General features: G+C 35.1%; 2 protein-coding genes across 9 annotated transcripts in view; both read left to right on the plus strand.

The window, feature by feature from the left end:
* Nucleotides 1–17206, plus strand: part of LOC113495472 (carbohydrate sulfotransferase 11-like) — a 602728-nt gene that overhangs the window by 518953 nt on the left and 66569 nt on the right. The gene's annotated exons all lie outside the window — the stretch shown is intronic.
* Nucleotides 1–17206, plus strand: part of LOC113495458 (PDZ and LIM domain protein Zasp) — a 36167-nt gene that overhangs the window by 2268 nt on the left and 16693 nt on the right. For all 6 annotated transcript variants that reach the window (XM_026874183.1, XM_026874185.1, XM_026874184.1 and 3 more), the window contains exon 2: nt 13019–13123. In XM_026874183.1, coding sequence (XP_026729984.1) covers nt 13019–13123 — 105 coding nt within the window. The remainder of the gene's footprint in view (nt 1–13018; nt 13124–17206) is intronic.

Raw genomic sequence — 17206 nt, forward strand, 5'->3', positions numbered from 1 at the left:
TCGATTGCCAAACTTTTAGGAATAAATTATTTGTTTTTAATTACGTTCCTGTTTGCTGGAATTATTTTATTTAGTTTACTTATAGCCTTTGGTGCAATTAGAGTATTTTCGGATATTTTTCCTTTACGATAAAACAATGAAATCATCGTCTGCCACTAACAATTGTCATAAAAATAAAATCGCAAATGGCTGCACAGGAGTATATTATTATTTTTCCTGTTAAACCCGTTTGGAACATATCTACTACCTGTTCTACTTGACCAACTTTTACGAAATAGCCAATTTCCAACAAATTTGCGTACCTACGCATTGAGTCATTCAATGAATTCGAAGGAAAATGTAAGGTTTGTTTTATAGGAGGTAGTTAATTCTATAAAAAATGTTATTACGTTACTAATGGATATATTAATTCAGCATATAAATGCAGCTTCAATAATGACTATATTTTAAGATTCATTCCTTTGTTTTTGTGGCGCTGATGCCACGAAATATTAAATTTTTCACACTGTTTTGTTTATTTATCATTTAGCAAAGTATGAGAGGATCGATCGAGGAAAATATGTATGAATATTGTGCTAACTATTATTAATGTTCGCCCTGTCATTGTTAGACATACCTAATGAGTCTGAATTACCTACCTATGTGTACCTATGTGTCTACCGTTGTAAATTCAAATAGCTTTGGCTCTATGGTTACCTATTTTGTTTAGTTAAAATGTTACAAATATGAGAAACCTTTTTTTTGGCCGCCATTTGCAAACACCTGATGTTCTTATACAATTCGTATGCAAATGTCAAGTTCAATAAGTCGATAGTGTTTGTTTACTTACATTTTGGAGTAAAACGTAGTTGTTATCACAAAACAGTAGAATACAAGGTAACTCGCATCGTAATATAGATAAACAACGTTTATCCATTTTTTACATGTTTATATTTTGCATAGGGAACTGTTATACATTTTATCTTTCTAAATTGTTTGTTAGTTCAAATTAAAAATTAATAACACATAGATAAGGTGAGGTCAAGCGTTAAAGTAATTAAAATATTTTCAACAATACGTCTGCAGCTTAAATATTTTTTACACGTCTGACATTCCTCAATGGGTGTTTATTTTCATGTTTTTCTTTAATCCTTTGGGTCTTAAACGATGAGTCACAAGGGTCGCCTGTCTCGTAAAGGTTTAGATTACTCATAGTCGATCGCCTTATTATTTTCCATCACTGTTTGTTCTGTTATAGTATTACGTAGTACCATCATATTTACATTTTGCATATTTTAGTTTCAGTCCAAGGTGTTCTTTATTCTTTAGACAAATAACTTATTTGCAATGAACTCATCGTTTGAGGACTTATTGTCTCAAGTTTCTCCGGTTTCTCAAGTAAAATTATCTTTAGCTCTAATTGTTGGCTGGAGTTTCATACCAAATATTGTACAAATAATTTATACATTATTTTTTGTATCTTGATAAATTCCGTAATATAATATCTGAAGATAGCTCGTTCTTAATATTTCGTTTGGAACATGAACAAGAAATCGTGGATTAAAAATATTAAACTGTATCTTTGTTTAACATAAACGCGCTTGTAGTTTCAAAGTAGGTCGAAAACAAAACTTGTTTTATGCGTATCGATGCACAATTAGCCTCAATTAACCTTTGAACTTAAAGAATACCATATTTCTCCTTTCTTCGTCGTTCATAAGATTGTTTGTGTGTCAGATCGCTATTCTATTGCACTATAAATCTGTATGGGACTTTCACTGGGTGGATCTGGACTAGTCCATCTCTTGTCGGAGGATTAGGCCAATAAACCTAATTCTGTCAACAGATAGACGATTTATGGACAAATAATTATATGATACAAACAAAAAACAATGGAGTATTTACTAGGAGAGTTTTAAGAACTAGATATATTTACTCACGTATTACAATAGCTTCTCTCCTTTACTTCGTTAAATATGCATCTAGCTTTAGATATCTGTGAGATTCGTACGGTTATTGGACAGTACAAAGTAGTTTGTACTCGAAATAAGTGGAGAGTATTACCGGGTGGTGTACTTTCTGTCTGAAGACAAGACACAAAACTTTTGTTGTCTCGTTGAATATAGACTGAATTGTGTGTCATTCATAAAGATGTCAATATGGCATCGGGATCAGTCGTGCACATCCGTTGCGATACTCATACATACGCTGATGATATATGAATTAGTCTGGAACAATAACGTAGCTATTTATTTCGTTCAGAATTACTCATGTGCTTCGAACGAGGTGACGTCACCAACAACCCATACATGTACGTAACTTCTTAGAATGACCACAAATGTTCGTAAGCAGATATCGCAAGTAATGCAATGAATCTGTGCCGCGGCTTCAAGATCATGTCGCTGCTAATAAAGCAAACGAGGAAAATATGGCTTGAAATACAGGCTTCAAATTGTTATCTTGGCAGAAAATAATTGTCCTAGATGAATAGCTAGACATACCCTGATATTAATTAAGAATATTGATGACCGACAAACAATTTCATGGTTACGCTCTACGGTACGGCTAATTCGGTAGAGTCTTGGATAGAGACAGTTTTATATTATTGGTTGTCTGCCAAAATTTCACACTATCCTCGCATATTATGCTATTCATAAATTACGTAAGAGGCGGTTGCTATTCTAAAAATCTTTGCTTTACGTTTTGTAGGTATTCTCAATGACACTTAGAAGTAATTCCGTAGCAATGTTGTGCGTAAAGTATTTTAAGCACAATAACATTGAACTTGCTGTTCGCATCAATGAATGTTATTTTTACTTTATGTATTTGAGAATACGTGTTGCCTACTTAAGTGGAGACACGTCACGGGCCGCGGCGTTTGTTATGATAGGCTTATGAATGAACCGACTGAAAATAAAGAGGAAACATTTTGTAGCTACGTAGGCTGTTTATTTTTTACTATTTCACGTTCTCGTGATTATGTGAGACATGTTTTTGTTTCTTTATATGTTTAGTGCTCTACTTTCAGAGTTCACGGAAGTTGCTTTAGCATTTTAGATTTTTTTATTGCAGATGACCACATAACTAAGTGTAAGATTAAAAACAAAACGACACTAACTAGGCATGCGGTCCTCTTCGGCCTGGGATCGGCAAATTTAGCGCACACTTTTTGTCCGGCCACAAAACATCAGCAGACAAACATTTTTAGAATCTGGTGTAGGATGTTTAGCGAAGATATAAAAAACAGAAGATATGAAGCTTTATTTTTGCTCAATTGTTAATAATATCAAAGAGAGAAGTGACTCTCACACTTAATGCGTAGTTTGTGCACTGTTGATAACAGTATTATATGCAGTAGCGCTATCGTGATTCGTGACCATTTCTCTAAGGTAGAGTTGTAGACGAAATGTTTTTCCTTAAGCGAGAATCGATTACGAAAATCGATGATGATTAGTTGTGTTATCAGTGAGGCGTTCGTGCTCGAGCGACGCGATGGCTAGACGCCAAGTCTTTCGCAACCACTCTATATTTACCCACCAAGGTTCTTACATTGCATTTTGGGGGTTATTGACATTAATACGGAGTTATACAACCAGTTACTTCATATTAGCCGCAAGACGTTGAATCCTGGAGTAGGATGGGCGACGTTTTGTTGACAGCAGACCGCCAGTGTTAGTGCCAAGTTTACGCCAAGCCCGAGACGCAACCGACACCACGCTTACAGAAATAACACGAGGCTAACTAAATTTAAATACAGAATGAAAAATACTTTGAAATCCCTGGAAAGTACTGAACGTCCTACTCGAAGACTGTTTATACATTTTTGAAGTCTGAGTGTGGGTTTTCTGTAATTTAATCCAAAATGTAGATATGCTATTAAGGTTTGCTTGGGTTTACTCAAAGTATTATGAAAACCTATGCAAATTAACGTAAAAGGTATTAAAAGAAAATATGTCATACGACACTTTTTTATTGACAAGTTTTACCGTCTGTTTGAGTACCTATGATGCCCGCATCCCATGGTGTAGAGACCATTTTATCTAACTTGTATTTAAAGAGGTGATTATTTAAATGATGTTATTGAAGTATTTATTTACGTTGTAAAATGAATCTACAGTTTCTTCATTTATTCTGTTATTTTTATTAAGGTGCTTTGTAATTTATAGAGATGTTAGAAATATAAATAGAAAATAAAACTAAATATGGAAGATTAATTATAAAATTTGGCAGCCGTATAAAGGCTTGATGCCAAGATAAGTAACATAAATATATTGAACCCATCGTAAATTAATAAAAAGTGCAACATCATTCATCGGGCAGTGTGTAGCGGGACAGCGCAAGCGCGGCGAGGTGAGTGCGGCGCCTTGTCGCGTCAGCTGGTTCGAATAGTTAGCAGACGCCAAAGTTGCGACACTTCGGCACCTCGGCCTGACCGGACTCTGCTCTGGCATGCAATATGCGTTTGTCTCATACGCAACCATGCGATCCGCGGCGACATCCACCTACACACTATATCGATCACGCTTTTAACATTATCTTTCAGCATTATCGAGTATCGATCGACTTCTGAGCTACCGCCGACAGCATGACCTCGCAAGGCCACAGCTGAGTAAACAATGTTCAACACCTATTCATATTTTGTAATTACAGCACAGAAAATGGCAACTCGTAAATAATCACTTTCAAGATAAGCAAATACTTTTCAAGTAGTTATTAGCTCACCTCCCAGTGCCTCCTTTTTAATTTATTGATGTTCCAAGTAACGGTAGATTTATACTCTATTTATATTGTGGAATGAGTCTCCCACGCATCCCACATTAGTTCCCGCTATCCTACATGCATAGCTACGTATGAGAAATTTTAACGCAGGTAACAACACTTTGTGACAATTACTGCTATTTTTAATTAAAGAAATGATGGCTATAATATGTCCCCATATGTTCAAATACAAATTGAGGTAAAATTACACCCAAATAAGTTGAATGGTCTGGCCAGGATGGTTCACAATTTTTGTTTTGTAAGGCAACTCATTTATAAATACGATAATATGTATTTATTAATTTTCAATAAATAAATGAGTGTTCAAATGTGTACATTGCACATAGGCAATTAAGTTGAGCGCAAAAAAATGCCGATAAAATTTGAATGACCGGTTTCGCGATGGACTGGTTTCGAACATTTGGCAAAGAAAATGATTGACAGTCGGATCTGCTTTCTATATTTTCACTAAAAGATTTATTTGGGCCTATACCAATGAATAAATATACAAACAAATAAAATTAATTTGGTGTACATACTTACGCAATATAAAATAAATTAAAATTATATTTCCGTGAAAAGCTATTTAAATACTAAATACACAATTGGATTACGTTCGTTTGGGATGAAAATATATGTTAAAGTCTCCATTTCACCTCAATACCGAGCAATGGCTTTTGTGACCGACAGCGGTCGACACTCGCAGGCTTTCGTGGTTACTCATAGATGACGTCACCGATTAACGCATGACTAACAATACGGTGAAAAAATCAAAAGTGTAAAATATATTGAACAACTTGTTTACATATTGATTCTCGGAAGTTACGGAACATTAGAGGAAATCATTAAGTCACACTCTACAAATAGACAGACTGTCTGACAGTGATATCTTGTAAACGACTCATCGAAAATCACTCAATTTAAATTCTACGATACAAACCTGTTGTCAATTTGTTTACGAATTTTCTTATATTTACGCAATTAATTACGTAGGCACGCTAATTGGTATTTTTTTCTTCACTCTCCGCGTAAAATGTTAATTAATTACGGATTAAGTTATCAATAAACATTTAATTACCGTTATATTAACATTGCAGTGAAGAATTATTCTTGAATATATTAATTTACAGATTCATAAACTATAATACAATACAATGTCATTAAAACTGAACAACACAATGCTACACTCTACGCGAACCTTTTGCGCTGCCAAGTATCGTTATACATTGGATATGTATAGAAATTCTTTTAAAAAATCAAATGTAAAAATACATTAAGGCTGTCACGGTCGTAAAGAAGTTAAGTATAATGATTATCATACGTAGCATTCTTGAGATAAGTCAGTCGCTTGTAAGCCGTTCAATCACGAACAAAGGTAGAGACGACACTGTACAAGGCAGGAACAACAATACCGCGAAGATGCTAGATTATTGCAGGAAAATCAACACAATACAACTTATTTGAATTTATAATGAGAAAAGAGGACCATTATGAGTTTACTTTATTATTGAAATACCTAACCGGACAGCATCTTTCTATAAACATCATGAATTCAATATTCTATAGCAACTTGCAGCTACCAGTTATGGCAACATATACGAAGATCATTTATTCTTACCCAATTAATATTTTAAGTGCAATCTTGCTTTATTAATAATTAATTTTACATTGCAAAATATTTGCCAAGTCCCTGGTTAAACAATCAAGAACAAAAATATAAATATTTAAGAGACAATTAAAGATATGTAGATTCTAAAGAGCAGGTTAAGTCACCATTGAAAATGACAAGAATGTTAATTCAATATTGTGATTATAATCTCCATCTAACCATAAAAAGGTAACGTTTTAAAATATTTTATTGCGATCGTCCGATTTGTTATGTCAAGTATTTCTTTGTGCTGTTGTGAAATCGGTGCCTGAATGTCGTCTCATTAGCAACAAACGGCTTGTTTAGTTCGTTACTTACCACTTTTTATCGTGAATTGAAGCGAATTGATGAAGACGTAAGTGTCCGCTGAAGAGAGTCGCGACCTCTTGATTGGCGGCGATGCATCGGACAAGGCTGCGGATGCCAGCACATTAGCTAAGAATTACAACTGATAAAAAAACAATTGCATACCGTTTCCAGTTGTTTATTATTTTTTAAACAACTTTGTTTTTGAGAGACGCGCCAAATAGTTAATAACGTTTAATTCCTTCGGGATCTTTTGAAGTAACTGACATTTAGAGTAATGGTTGTGAAGACATTTTGCTGAAACGTGACCGGCGGCGATTCGTTTCGGCCGATGTTTAGGCTTCCTCGTAAAATCACGGATGCGAGCCGTAGCATAAAGTTGTAAGTTTCAAAATAGAAAAGCAGTAATCACTAGTGGAATATTTACATTAATATTAGTCATAAAGCGGCGCCGCTAGAGTTTATTATAATTTAATTAAGTTGTATTGCGACACGAGGGCCAAAGGTAATTAGATAGTGATGGTTATATGAGTTTTATCATAATAAATTGTACCTACCTCAGTGATAGTTCCGCATTTTCTTATTTAATGCAGTTTTGTGCATTTAGGTCATGCAATAATTCGGCATAGTAAACCAAAGTAAAGACAGACGGCCCTAAACATCTCTGACTCTATCTACACCAAACTTGAAAGGTCTATTTTAAGTTATAAATAACTTTAAACCGTTCAGCTACGATAAAACTGGCGAACAATAGTGCGGCATACCAGTATAAATGGTCCAAATTATAAGTACTCACCTACTTCCTATTCACACACCATAAATACAACTGTATCATTAAACTGAGATAGCATCATCATTTTAATCAAATTTAAAATATCACGGAGAGAAATCTAAGACCTTTGAAAACCGATAAATGATTTGATTATTGTTTATTCCTTGTATAAATTAGGAGGAGATTATTTGAGCTGTGAGACTAAGCGGACGTACTTATTGTTGTGATTATAATGAGTCATTTTTAATTACAAATATTAATTAGTAATATTTCTTTTTTTGCAAACCTGCAAAAATTAAGTGTGTCGCGTGTATGCATCTTTATACACTGTACAAGATGAAGCACTTTTATTAAGTACTAAAGAGTGTTTTTCTGTGTTAGTATGTCTAACCCAGGAATAAGCCCTTTTGGGCGTAGCCAATTATTACGGCGTAGTCCACCGCCGACGCCTTCGCCGTCTGAACAACACCAGACTGGAGACCCAGAGCCGCCAGCGTCCACTGAGCCTGAGGTGGAATACGTTTCTACGCCGGAGATCCAGAAATGGTTGACCTCTATCGACTCCATTATGTCGGAAGTTTGTGGTATCGTAGCAGAAGGTAAAATGAATAACGACCAGAAACTCCGTGTCACCAACCTATGCCGTAAGGTCTCTCATGGGACATCTCAGATGGCGGTACTATACCAGTCCCTGAAGCAGAAGGCAATCCAGGCCCATGTTACTATACGACAACTGCAAGGAGAACAGGACATCGCGAACTCCCTCCAAGAACTAAGACAGGTTGTAGCAGCTGAACGCCAGTCAGGTTCTACTTCATATGCCAATATGGTAAAAAAAGGAGAGGACAAATTTGTACGCCCAGCCAATCTCAGCTCTCTTGCTATTTACCCAAATGACAAGACGCAGAGCAGTGATGATACCAAGACCCTTGTCCAGAAAATTATCTCGCCTGGAGAGCTGAAACTTCGAGTCCGTGGTTTGAAGAAAATTAAAAACGGAGGAGTTATTATCAGTGCGGACAGCAAAGGCGACATAGAGAAGCTGAAAACTTCAGAAAAACTGGTTTCTTCAGGCCTCAAAGTCGAAGAACCCTCAAAGCGCCGTCCTCGTATCGCAGTCGTTGGTGTCCCGTTAGCCCTTACTGAATCGGAGGTAATGGAGTGCATTTTTGAACAAAACCTCTCTGAAAAATTGCCGAATACTACGCGTGCGTCATTTCTAAGTGATGTAAGATTGAGCCACAAGTCGGGTAAGAAAGATCGTCCTACCTGTAACTACATCATTGAAGTTCCAGCTAGCATTAGAAAAATGCTGATTAATCAAGGCCGTATTTTTATTAATTGGACGTCGTGCCCAGTAAGAGACTTTACAATAGTGACCAGATGCTTTAACTGCCAACAGTTTGGTCATGCAGCCAAGTTTTGTCGCGAAACAAGCCCTACTTGCAACCACTGTGGGGAGATGGGACATTCTTTTAAAGAATGCAACAACAAATCCGCTCCTGCCCAATGTGCAACCTGCAAGCGATTCAAGCGTAAATGTGACCACCCTACTGGCGATGTGAACTGCCCAGCACGCAAATATGCAGAGGACAATTATATACACACGATAGATTATGAAGGCGCCTAAGAGCGCCGATTATTTTACTTGTAAGTAGCACTTAAGCACTAGATTTTACTTCTCTTTTTGTATTAACTTATTTACATCTTAACGCAATGATAAATAATCTCTTAAGCGAAATTGATCATTTTTCCGTATCTGAAGCAATAATCTGCAAGGTCGAAAACTGCAAAAAGAATATTCCTACTGGTGAAAAACTACTAACTTTCCTAACTCAGAATATTCGTAGTATTTGCCGAAATTTTAGTGGGTTTGAAGTTCTTCTACAGAACCTTGATATAAGCTGTGACATCATAGTACTTACGGAATGTTGGTTATCAAAACAAATAGATAATTTGCCATTGCTAGATGGTTATACTATGTATAAAACCGCGATAAATGTCAATCAAAATGATGGCCTGGTTATATATATTAAAAATACCCTAAAAGTAGCAGTAGAAGAACCCTTATTCCAAGGCTGTAATAGCCTCTTGATTAAAATTAACCTAAACATAGTAGCATTGGCTATATATAGGCCACCATCTCAAAATGTTGATACTTTTTTAAACTCGCTTAGTATAATCTTAGAACAGCTTTCGTCTTTTAATAATATCATACTTTTAGGCGACATAAACATAAACATTGTTTCTGGGAAAATTAACACTCATGCACATAACTACCTCAATATCTGTACATTCCATGGACTATGGCCAGCTCATGATTACCCTACACACCAAAGTGGTTCATGCTTAGATCACATATTTATAAAGTCTAAATTACCATCAAAAACTTATATTACGAATTCATCGCTTACTGACCACCAAGCAATATTACTAACATTACAAACCTCGTTACCTAGAAAAAACTGCATGCGTAGCATAACAAAATTAAACATGACGACACTTGAAAACGACATACGCGACTTAAATCTTGACCGCGTTTACAGTTCTAGTGATCCAAATATTAGTTTGCAGTATTTTGTTGGTTCATTACAAACTTTAATTAGTAATAATACCTCTAACAAAATGATACCTAGAAAATACAGCAATATTAAGCCGTGGATTACGCCTGGCCTTGTCCGTTGCATTAGACATAGGGATAAACTTCACCAAAAGCTAAAACTTGCACCTGATAACGAGATGCTTTCCATTACTTACAAACGCTACAGGAATTTCTGTAATAACCTATTGAAAAAGATAAAAACCCAATATGACAAAGTTCAAATACAAAAAGCCGGCAAAAACAGTAAGCTGATATGGAAAGTTGTTAAAAGTAACACTTTCAGATGTAAGAAATCAGACTCTGCTCTAGAACTTTTAGCAACCGATGTAACTCCAATACTAGCGGCAAATAAAGTGAACAATTATTTTGTCAATTTGGGTAAAGATTTAGCTGAAAATTATTCCCGAAATTCTTGTCCACAAACTACACATATGTCGCCTAATACCTTACATTCGTTTGTGTTATTAGATACGGACGTTAAAGAGGTTGTTAGTATTATAGATGGTTTAAAAGACTCTTGTGCCGTTGGACGGGATAACATCCCAAATAGCGTACTAAAAAGATTCAAGCACATAATTGCACCTCCACTAACTTACATATTTAACTTATGTTTATCGAACGGTATATTTCCTAATCTGCTTAAAAAGGCCTTAGTAACCCCAGTTTTTAAAGCCGGAGACAAAAACAATATTACCAATTATAGACCAATTGCAGTTCTATCAGGAATTTCTAAGATTTTGGAGAAAATAATTAACGTTAGGCTTATTAAATATCTTGAGAGCAATAATTTGCTTTCGGATCGCCAATTTGGCTTTAGATCAAAAAGATCAACTAACCAAGCGGTGCATCAGCTAACTAAGTATGTATGTACAAGTCTAGATAAAGGTATGTACACAATGGGGATCTTCTTAGACCTTGCCAAGGCATTTGACACCATTGCTTGCTCTCTGTTATTGTATAAACTGGAAAAAATTGGTATAAGAGGAACACAGCTCAAATTATTCTCGGACTATCTTAATAACCGTGAGCAGTGCGTAAAAATTGGTCAATATAGAAGTGCGGGACTAAACAGCAGTAGTTACGGAATCCCCCAGGGTAGTATATTGGGACCTACTTTATTCCTAGTTTACATAAACGACCTGTGCAATTTGTCTCTGCAAAATGGTGTCATTATATCGTATGCTGATGATACAGCTCTTGTGTTCTCAGGTAAGTCTAAGGATGAGGTCTATCAAAATGCCCAAAATGGTTTTAATGTAGTGTCTAACTGGCTTAACAATAATATTCTAACATTAAATTCAAATAAAACAAATTACATGTTATTTTCAATGAGAAATAGTAATAAGTCGACTACTAACCTAAATATTTATGCACATAAGTGTAATACGAGCGCGTCCGCGGCGACTGCATGCGCTTGCCCTACATTAGTAAAAACTGACAATACTAAATATCTAGGTGTCACTATTGACAGTCACCTTAATTTCCGTAAACATATTGATTCATTATGCACCAGAGTACGTAAATTAATCTATATCTTTAAACACTTACGCAACATTGCAGACTTTAATCTAATTCGCCAGGTGTATATGGCTTTGTGCCAATCCATTCTTACCTACTGCATAGACTCATGGGGTGGTGCATCTAAATCTATTATCTTGCCCCTAGAACGTGCTCAAAGAGCAATCCTAAAGGTCGCCACTTTTCGTCCTTTCAGGTTTCCTACTCACCAGTTATACAGGGAATGCAAAGTACTTACAGTACGCCAGTTATTTATTCTACATATAGTACGACTCCAGCATACTGAAATTGGTTTCAGCCCGGTACCTTCCGGCAAGAGAAGAAAGGATTTAGTTTGCACTAACCCACAAACGCAACATGCTTTTACTAACAGATTTTATTTATTTCAAGGACCCTATTTATATAACAAATTTAACAGGCTACTAAAGTTATATAGTGTAAGCTTAAATAGGTGTAATAGAATGGTAATAGAATACTTACAGTCCCTCAATTACTCAGATACGGAAAAATTGCTAGAAATATTACAATAAACTGTTTAGCTTAGAAATTATAATATTAAGTACAGGTAATGTAATTAAATAATTCAGGACAGCTTGTCCTGCTTAGTCTTTTATAATACAATTAAGTGATAGAATTACATTAAAATATCCATCAATCATTTTTTTGCACTGATAACCCGAAACACAGGTTTAAAACAAACCTAGTTCGGGTGTCCCTATATTATCTTTAGACCATCCTTCTCGTATATTATTATGTTTTGGTGTAGATTAACTCAACTCCTATGATTATGACTATTAAGATATTTTTACTGGTTTTACATCCGAGTCATTTGTATTCGTACATGTATTTAAGTAATGTGAACTATGTTTTTAATAAATATATTTTAATTTTAATTTAATTTTAATAAATAAACGAGTTTCGCTCTCAGCCTCCTTTCACTGATGTCTTTTGGTTTGCACTTAGATCTTGATCGGAGATAAAATAGATCGCAAGATGTCTGCATGCTTACTGTGCGCGGTCAGTGAAGTTCGGCCCGAGAGAAAATAAATCTTCAATTGGGTCAATCAAATGCCAGGCTAATGGTATCTACAAACGTATTACTTAATCATTATTTGTATCCACTTTCCAATTTGTGTTTTCTTGTAGAGATAATTGTTATATACTGGCGCACGTTATTTGGCAAATGTTTGTATTGTTTCTTGTTTTTAGGATATTTCAATATTCAGTTCAGCTCTGATGTATGCTTAATAAAATTGAGCAACGAACACCAGAATATTTTACATTACAATTCTCAGACATACTTATGTCTATATACTATGTGTTTCATAACCTATCTGGATAGCAACGGGTACTTCAAAACAAATCACAATTGGCTAATGTGTTTTCCAGTATTGTTTGATAGTACTTGTCTGATTGTATGTTTTTTTGTTTCCAGATGGCACAGTTAATAACTGTGCGGTTGAACAAAGCCGACCAACAGCCCTTGGGTTTCCGTCTGCAGGGCGGCAAAGACTTCGGCACACCTCTTGTTGTTCAGAAGGTCAGTAAATACTTATTACAAGTTTTAAACCACTCCAATCTCCGAAAGCCCCTTTTACAGGAGTCGGAAGTCATTAAATCGGAAATTATGAGTCAATTACACCTTAATTTCATGAATAGCTTTAAAGGAGTAATACAGATATAGATCGATATTGATCTGGATGTTATTATAACGTCATAAAATAAGGTACCTTTTACTTTTGGCGGGATGAACAAAGCTTTTATTAACATTACGATTAATAATGTCGCTATAGAAAAATAAGAATGCGGCTTAGTTATAGTAGCTAGTACAATCGAAAGCACATCTATGGTGGCACCTTTTTCGATGCAGTAAGAACGTTTTTTTTACATATATAAGCTTTTTCTACATATATCAATCTTCTAATTAGGGGTTCGGAAATCCTTCTTAAGGGGTAGTAGTAGCTGTGGTATATCTACTCAATTCTCTATAAACTTTGCAGAACACATAAAAACATCGTTACAACCACACACATTGTGTATAATGAAAGGCGACGAGATAATATCTGATCTCGTTTTAATGTAACAATAAAATATATAACCACAAAGTCCACAAACGAGTAGAGATATTTGCTCTGATCCACCCACGCGTGGTCGCGACGCACGCCTGCGGTCGGGAAGCGTGGCCGAGCGATAACCAGCCGACAGGACAGTTTTTATTAGAAAGCCATAGAAACATTATACTTGTTACACAGCGATCCAACGTAAAAGGTTTTTAATAAATGTTTATGGACCTCATTTCATTGCACTCATAAACTCCAGTAACCGCATTAGCTTGTCCTATATTGATTTCCTGTTAGCTTGTGCATTTAAATTAATATTCTGTAATATTTTTAGATGATTGCGCTGTTTGAAAAACAGATATTTATTTTATTATTATTATGCTAGTTTTACAGGCCTATTTTACGCTGATAGGCGTATATTACATATGAAAATAAATTGAAGTAGGTAGTAAGTATTGTTATTGATAGAAATGAGCTATAAGAATAAATATCGTTTTTCATATTTTTATTCTAGTTTGAAACTATATGAGGCATTTTATAAGCGTGAGGCTAGACTAGTAGGTCTACTTATGTATGTATCAGTACAAGATATATTGTTAGTGCACGATTAGTTATCCGAGGAGCTTTTACCAGCTCATTAACTGTTAACTGACCCCGTTGAATGTTAAGTTTGACACCCGTCACTAAGTAACAAAAAATATAAGGGAAAGAGTAAAACACTGACATTCTTTTAAACATAAATTAATGTATTAGGTATTTTAAAAGCAATACAATCTTAGAAAAATGATTCGTAAGTTTCCTCCGCGGTGTAGGTAGGATATAGAACATAGAGCTGAACATAGATATGCAAAAAATATATTTAATTGAACTCGTTACATCTTGATACGAGTAATAGGTTGCTATTTGTATCCGTGTTTAAATTGAAGTGCGTCTTGAAATCACCTACGATAGATAATATTTATTGAACAATTGCGTTGGATGTTAATGGCATGTTTCAACTAAGATGTAATTTGAATACCTACGTAGATAGGTAGAGCATTAATGGACTCTACAATTTACTTTTTATATAGATCTTAAAACATTTTCTACGGTATTTTTATTTTATAGTAAAAAAGGGTTTATGCTAGTGAAATGTAAATGGATGAATCTTCATCGAAACTACAATTTCAATTTGATGTAGAGTCGTAGAGAACTACGATTGACGTGTAGATAATATTTTTTTATAAATCAACCATCGAATAAAAACTACGGAACATCTTGCAAAAAGTGAATCACAGTTGATTTTTTATGTTTGCCATGAACTAATCGGCCGAATACATATCGGTTTGACTTTTGGCAATGTCAATAGTAGATAGCAAACGATGGTATTTGCCGGGTCGAAGCCAACGGTACTTATTTAATGCTCACCACGTTACTTATGATGTTTTGTGATAAGTGTTTAGTTTAGCTCATGTCGAATTAAATGTATGTCGGCCGAATGTCTGTTGGTTTATTGAACCTGTAGCGAAAACGTCAAAGATTAATTTGATTAGAATGAAACACTGTTATTTGTGCCTATAGTTTTTGTAATGTTGATTTATTCTTTGATGATTAATGTCTCAGGCACTTTAGAGAAATGATTCAATGTTTTATATTTTAAAGTGTCTTTTTCATCGCCTTTCCTAAATAATCATTGTAATTTTAAGATTTGGCAGATTTTGGCCTTTATACATAGGTATTTACGTAATGCATTCAATAAATCATAATTTTACGAGTTACATAAACGAAGTGCCCTCGGAGTTTAAATGAATTTCAGTTACCGTGTTATTGTGTTACGTGGATTCTTTTATGTGTTAAAGGAAAAAGAATGTTTTGACCTCCATACTCTTATACCCGTCATGAAGGTATTTTATTTGTTTTCCTGTGTATTGTTTACTGTTCAATACAAAGAAAGTAAATCATGTGGGTAACCCCACTTAAGGCTTCAAGTATTTAAATTGAGTTGAGATTTTTACGTAGCATTAAAAAAATAAACCGCATAAACTTAAAAACATAAGTGAAAGAGTCGTTTATGTTTTAGTTTACAAAAAGTTTTAACCAAATTTAATGTAGCAATTAACAAGCCAAATATAGATATAACAAATGGTACTTAAGCGTTTTATCCAAATGTCCAGCCTAATTAGGACACGAATGTAAATTTGGAATATGATAGCTTTATTTAGAGTTTGATAGAAACGTGCAGACGTATCCCATAACAATGATTACACTTTGTATTTCAAAAGAAGTGCAGATCTGCAGCAGTCGTACTAAGAGACGTTTTTGCTGATGTTTATGCCACGACCACGTACCAGTTTCACTCTTATTAACCGGAATCGTAGCGCTTGCCGGGCATTGGTTGTTGCGTAACTATTCGGGTTCTGTCGTTTATATGGAACACAATCTGAGTCACGTACTGGCAGGGATTTGTTTTGAAATTGGAACGGCGAGCAACGACAACAACGCCTTCTGCGGATTATCGCTATTTGTCTATTCTAATTACATACCACACTGGTTCTTGCGATAAAGGGTACAAATATGCTTTGCATTTAAATACGCTTCTAACATGTCTAATGGCGAGATAGATACCTATGTGTGATGAAAATCCATGCTTGCTCATTATAAAGTTGACATTTAATTAAAACTCAAACAAGTATTGAAAGTACACGTCTATTTATCTACCTAGTTATAATATTTATGAAATTATAGAACTAATTAGCTATCTATTATCTAGACTGTTTCTCATATTAAATAATGTAATCTGTTCTAATCACACTTCAACTGGAAATTTCGGGATCTTCAGAACGTTTCAGAAGTTTCAAATAAAAAAGTAGAGCCAATTCAATTTGGTATAGTTAGTATGCCTGTATGATTATTTCTGATGTAAATTCAGTGCATTTAAACTTAAAGTTAGGAGTATTCTTAGCTAAAACCCCTATTAAAAGACTTAGCTTTCGTAGACTATCTAGTCATTCAATATCCTCTAAAAGCAGATGTTAGCACAAAACATTTGAGTATGATAACAATCGTGCAAGTCGTGGTGTTCAACGGCTGCGTATTCCGAGAGAAGAATGGAAGACAATAAAGAAAACATAATACCACGCGGCCTCGGTCAGGGCGGCGGAGTTGCATTTAATTTCTTGTTCTTGTACTTCTGATGCCGTATATGGAAGGCGCGCGTGCGGCGCCGCGCCACTCAGAGGACACATACACTGCATACAGTGTGTGCTGTGAATGTGTGCTCATACGATCGAGTACTGAAAAATGTTATGACGTCAGACAAATCAGTCTTCTATCGTCTTTAGCGGGTATTGATAAACGTTCAGAGAGATATATGTTACAAACCGTTCTGCGAAATGGTAACACACCTCTTTTGAAAAAACACGAATAGGTTAGAAGTGAGTACATTTCTAGGTTTTTGACTAACTAACCATCTTACTTATACATCAGCACATATAATAAAAAGTATCACAACTTCAGGGAACTTAAATTAAGCCAAAAGTTAACGGCAGAATTTTGTCTCTACATGAAAATAACTACCAATTTAA

Source organism: Trichoplusia ni, chromosome 6, assembly GCF_003590095.1.
Source record: "Trichoplusia ni isolate ovarian cell line Hi5 chromosome 6, tn1, whole genome shotgun sequence".
In the NCBI taxonomy this organism is placed as follows: Eukaryota; Metazoa; Arthropoda; class Insecta; order Lepidoptera; family Noctuidae; genus Trichoplusia; species Trichoplusia ni.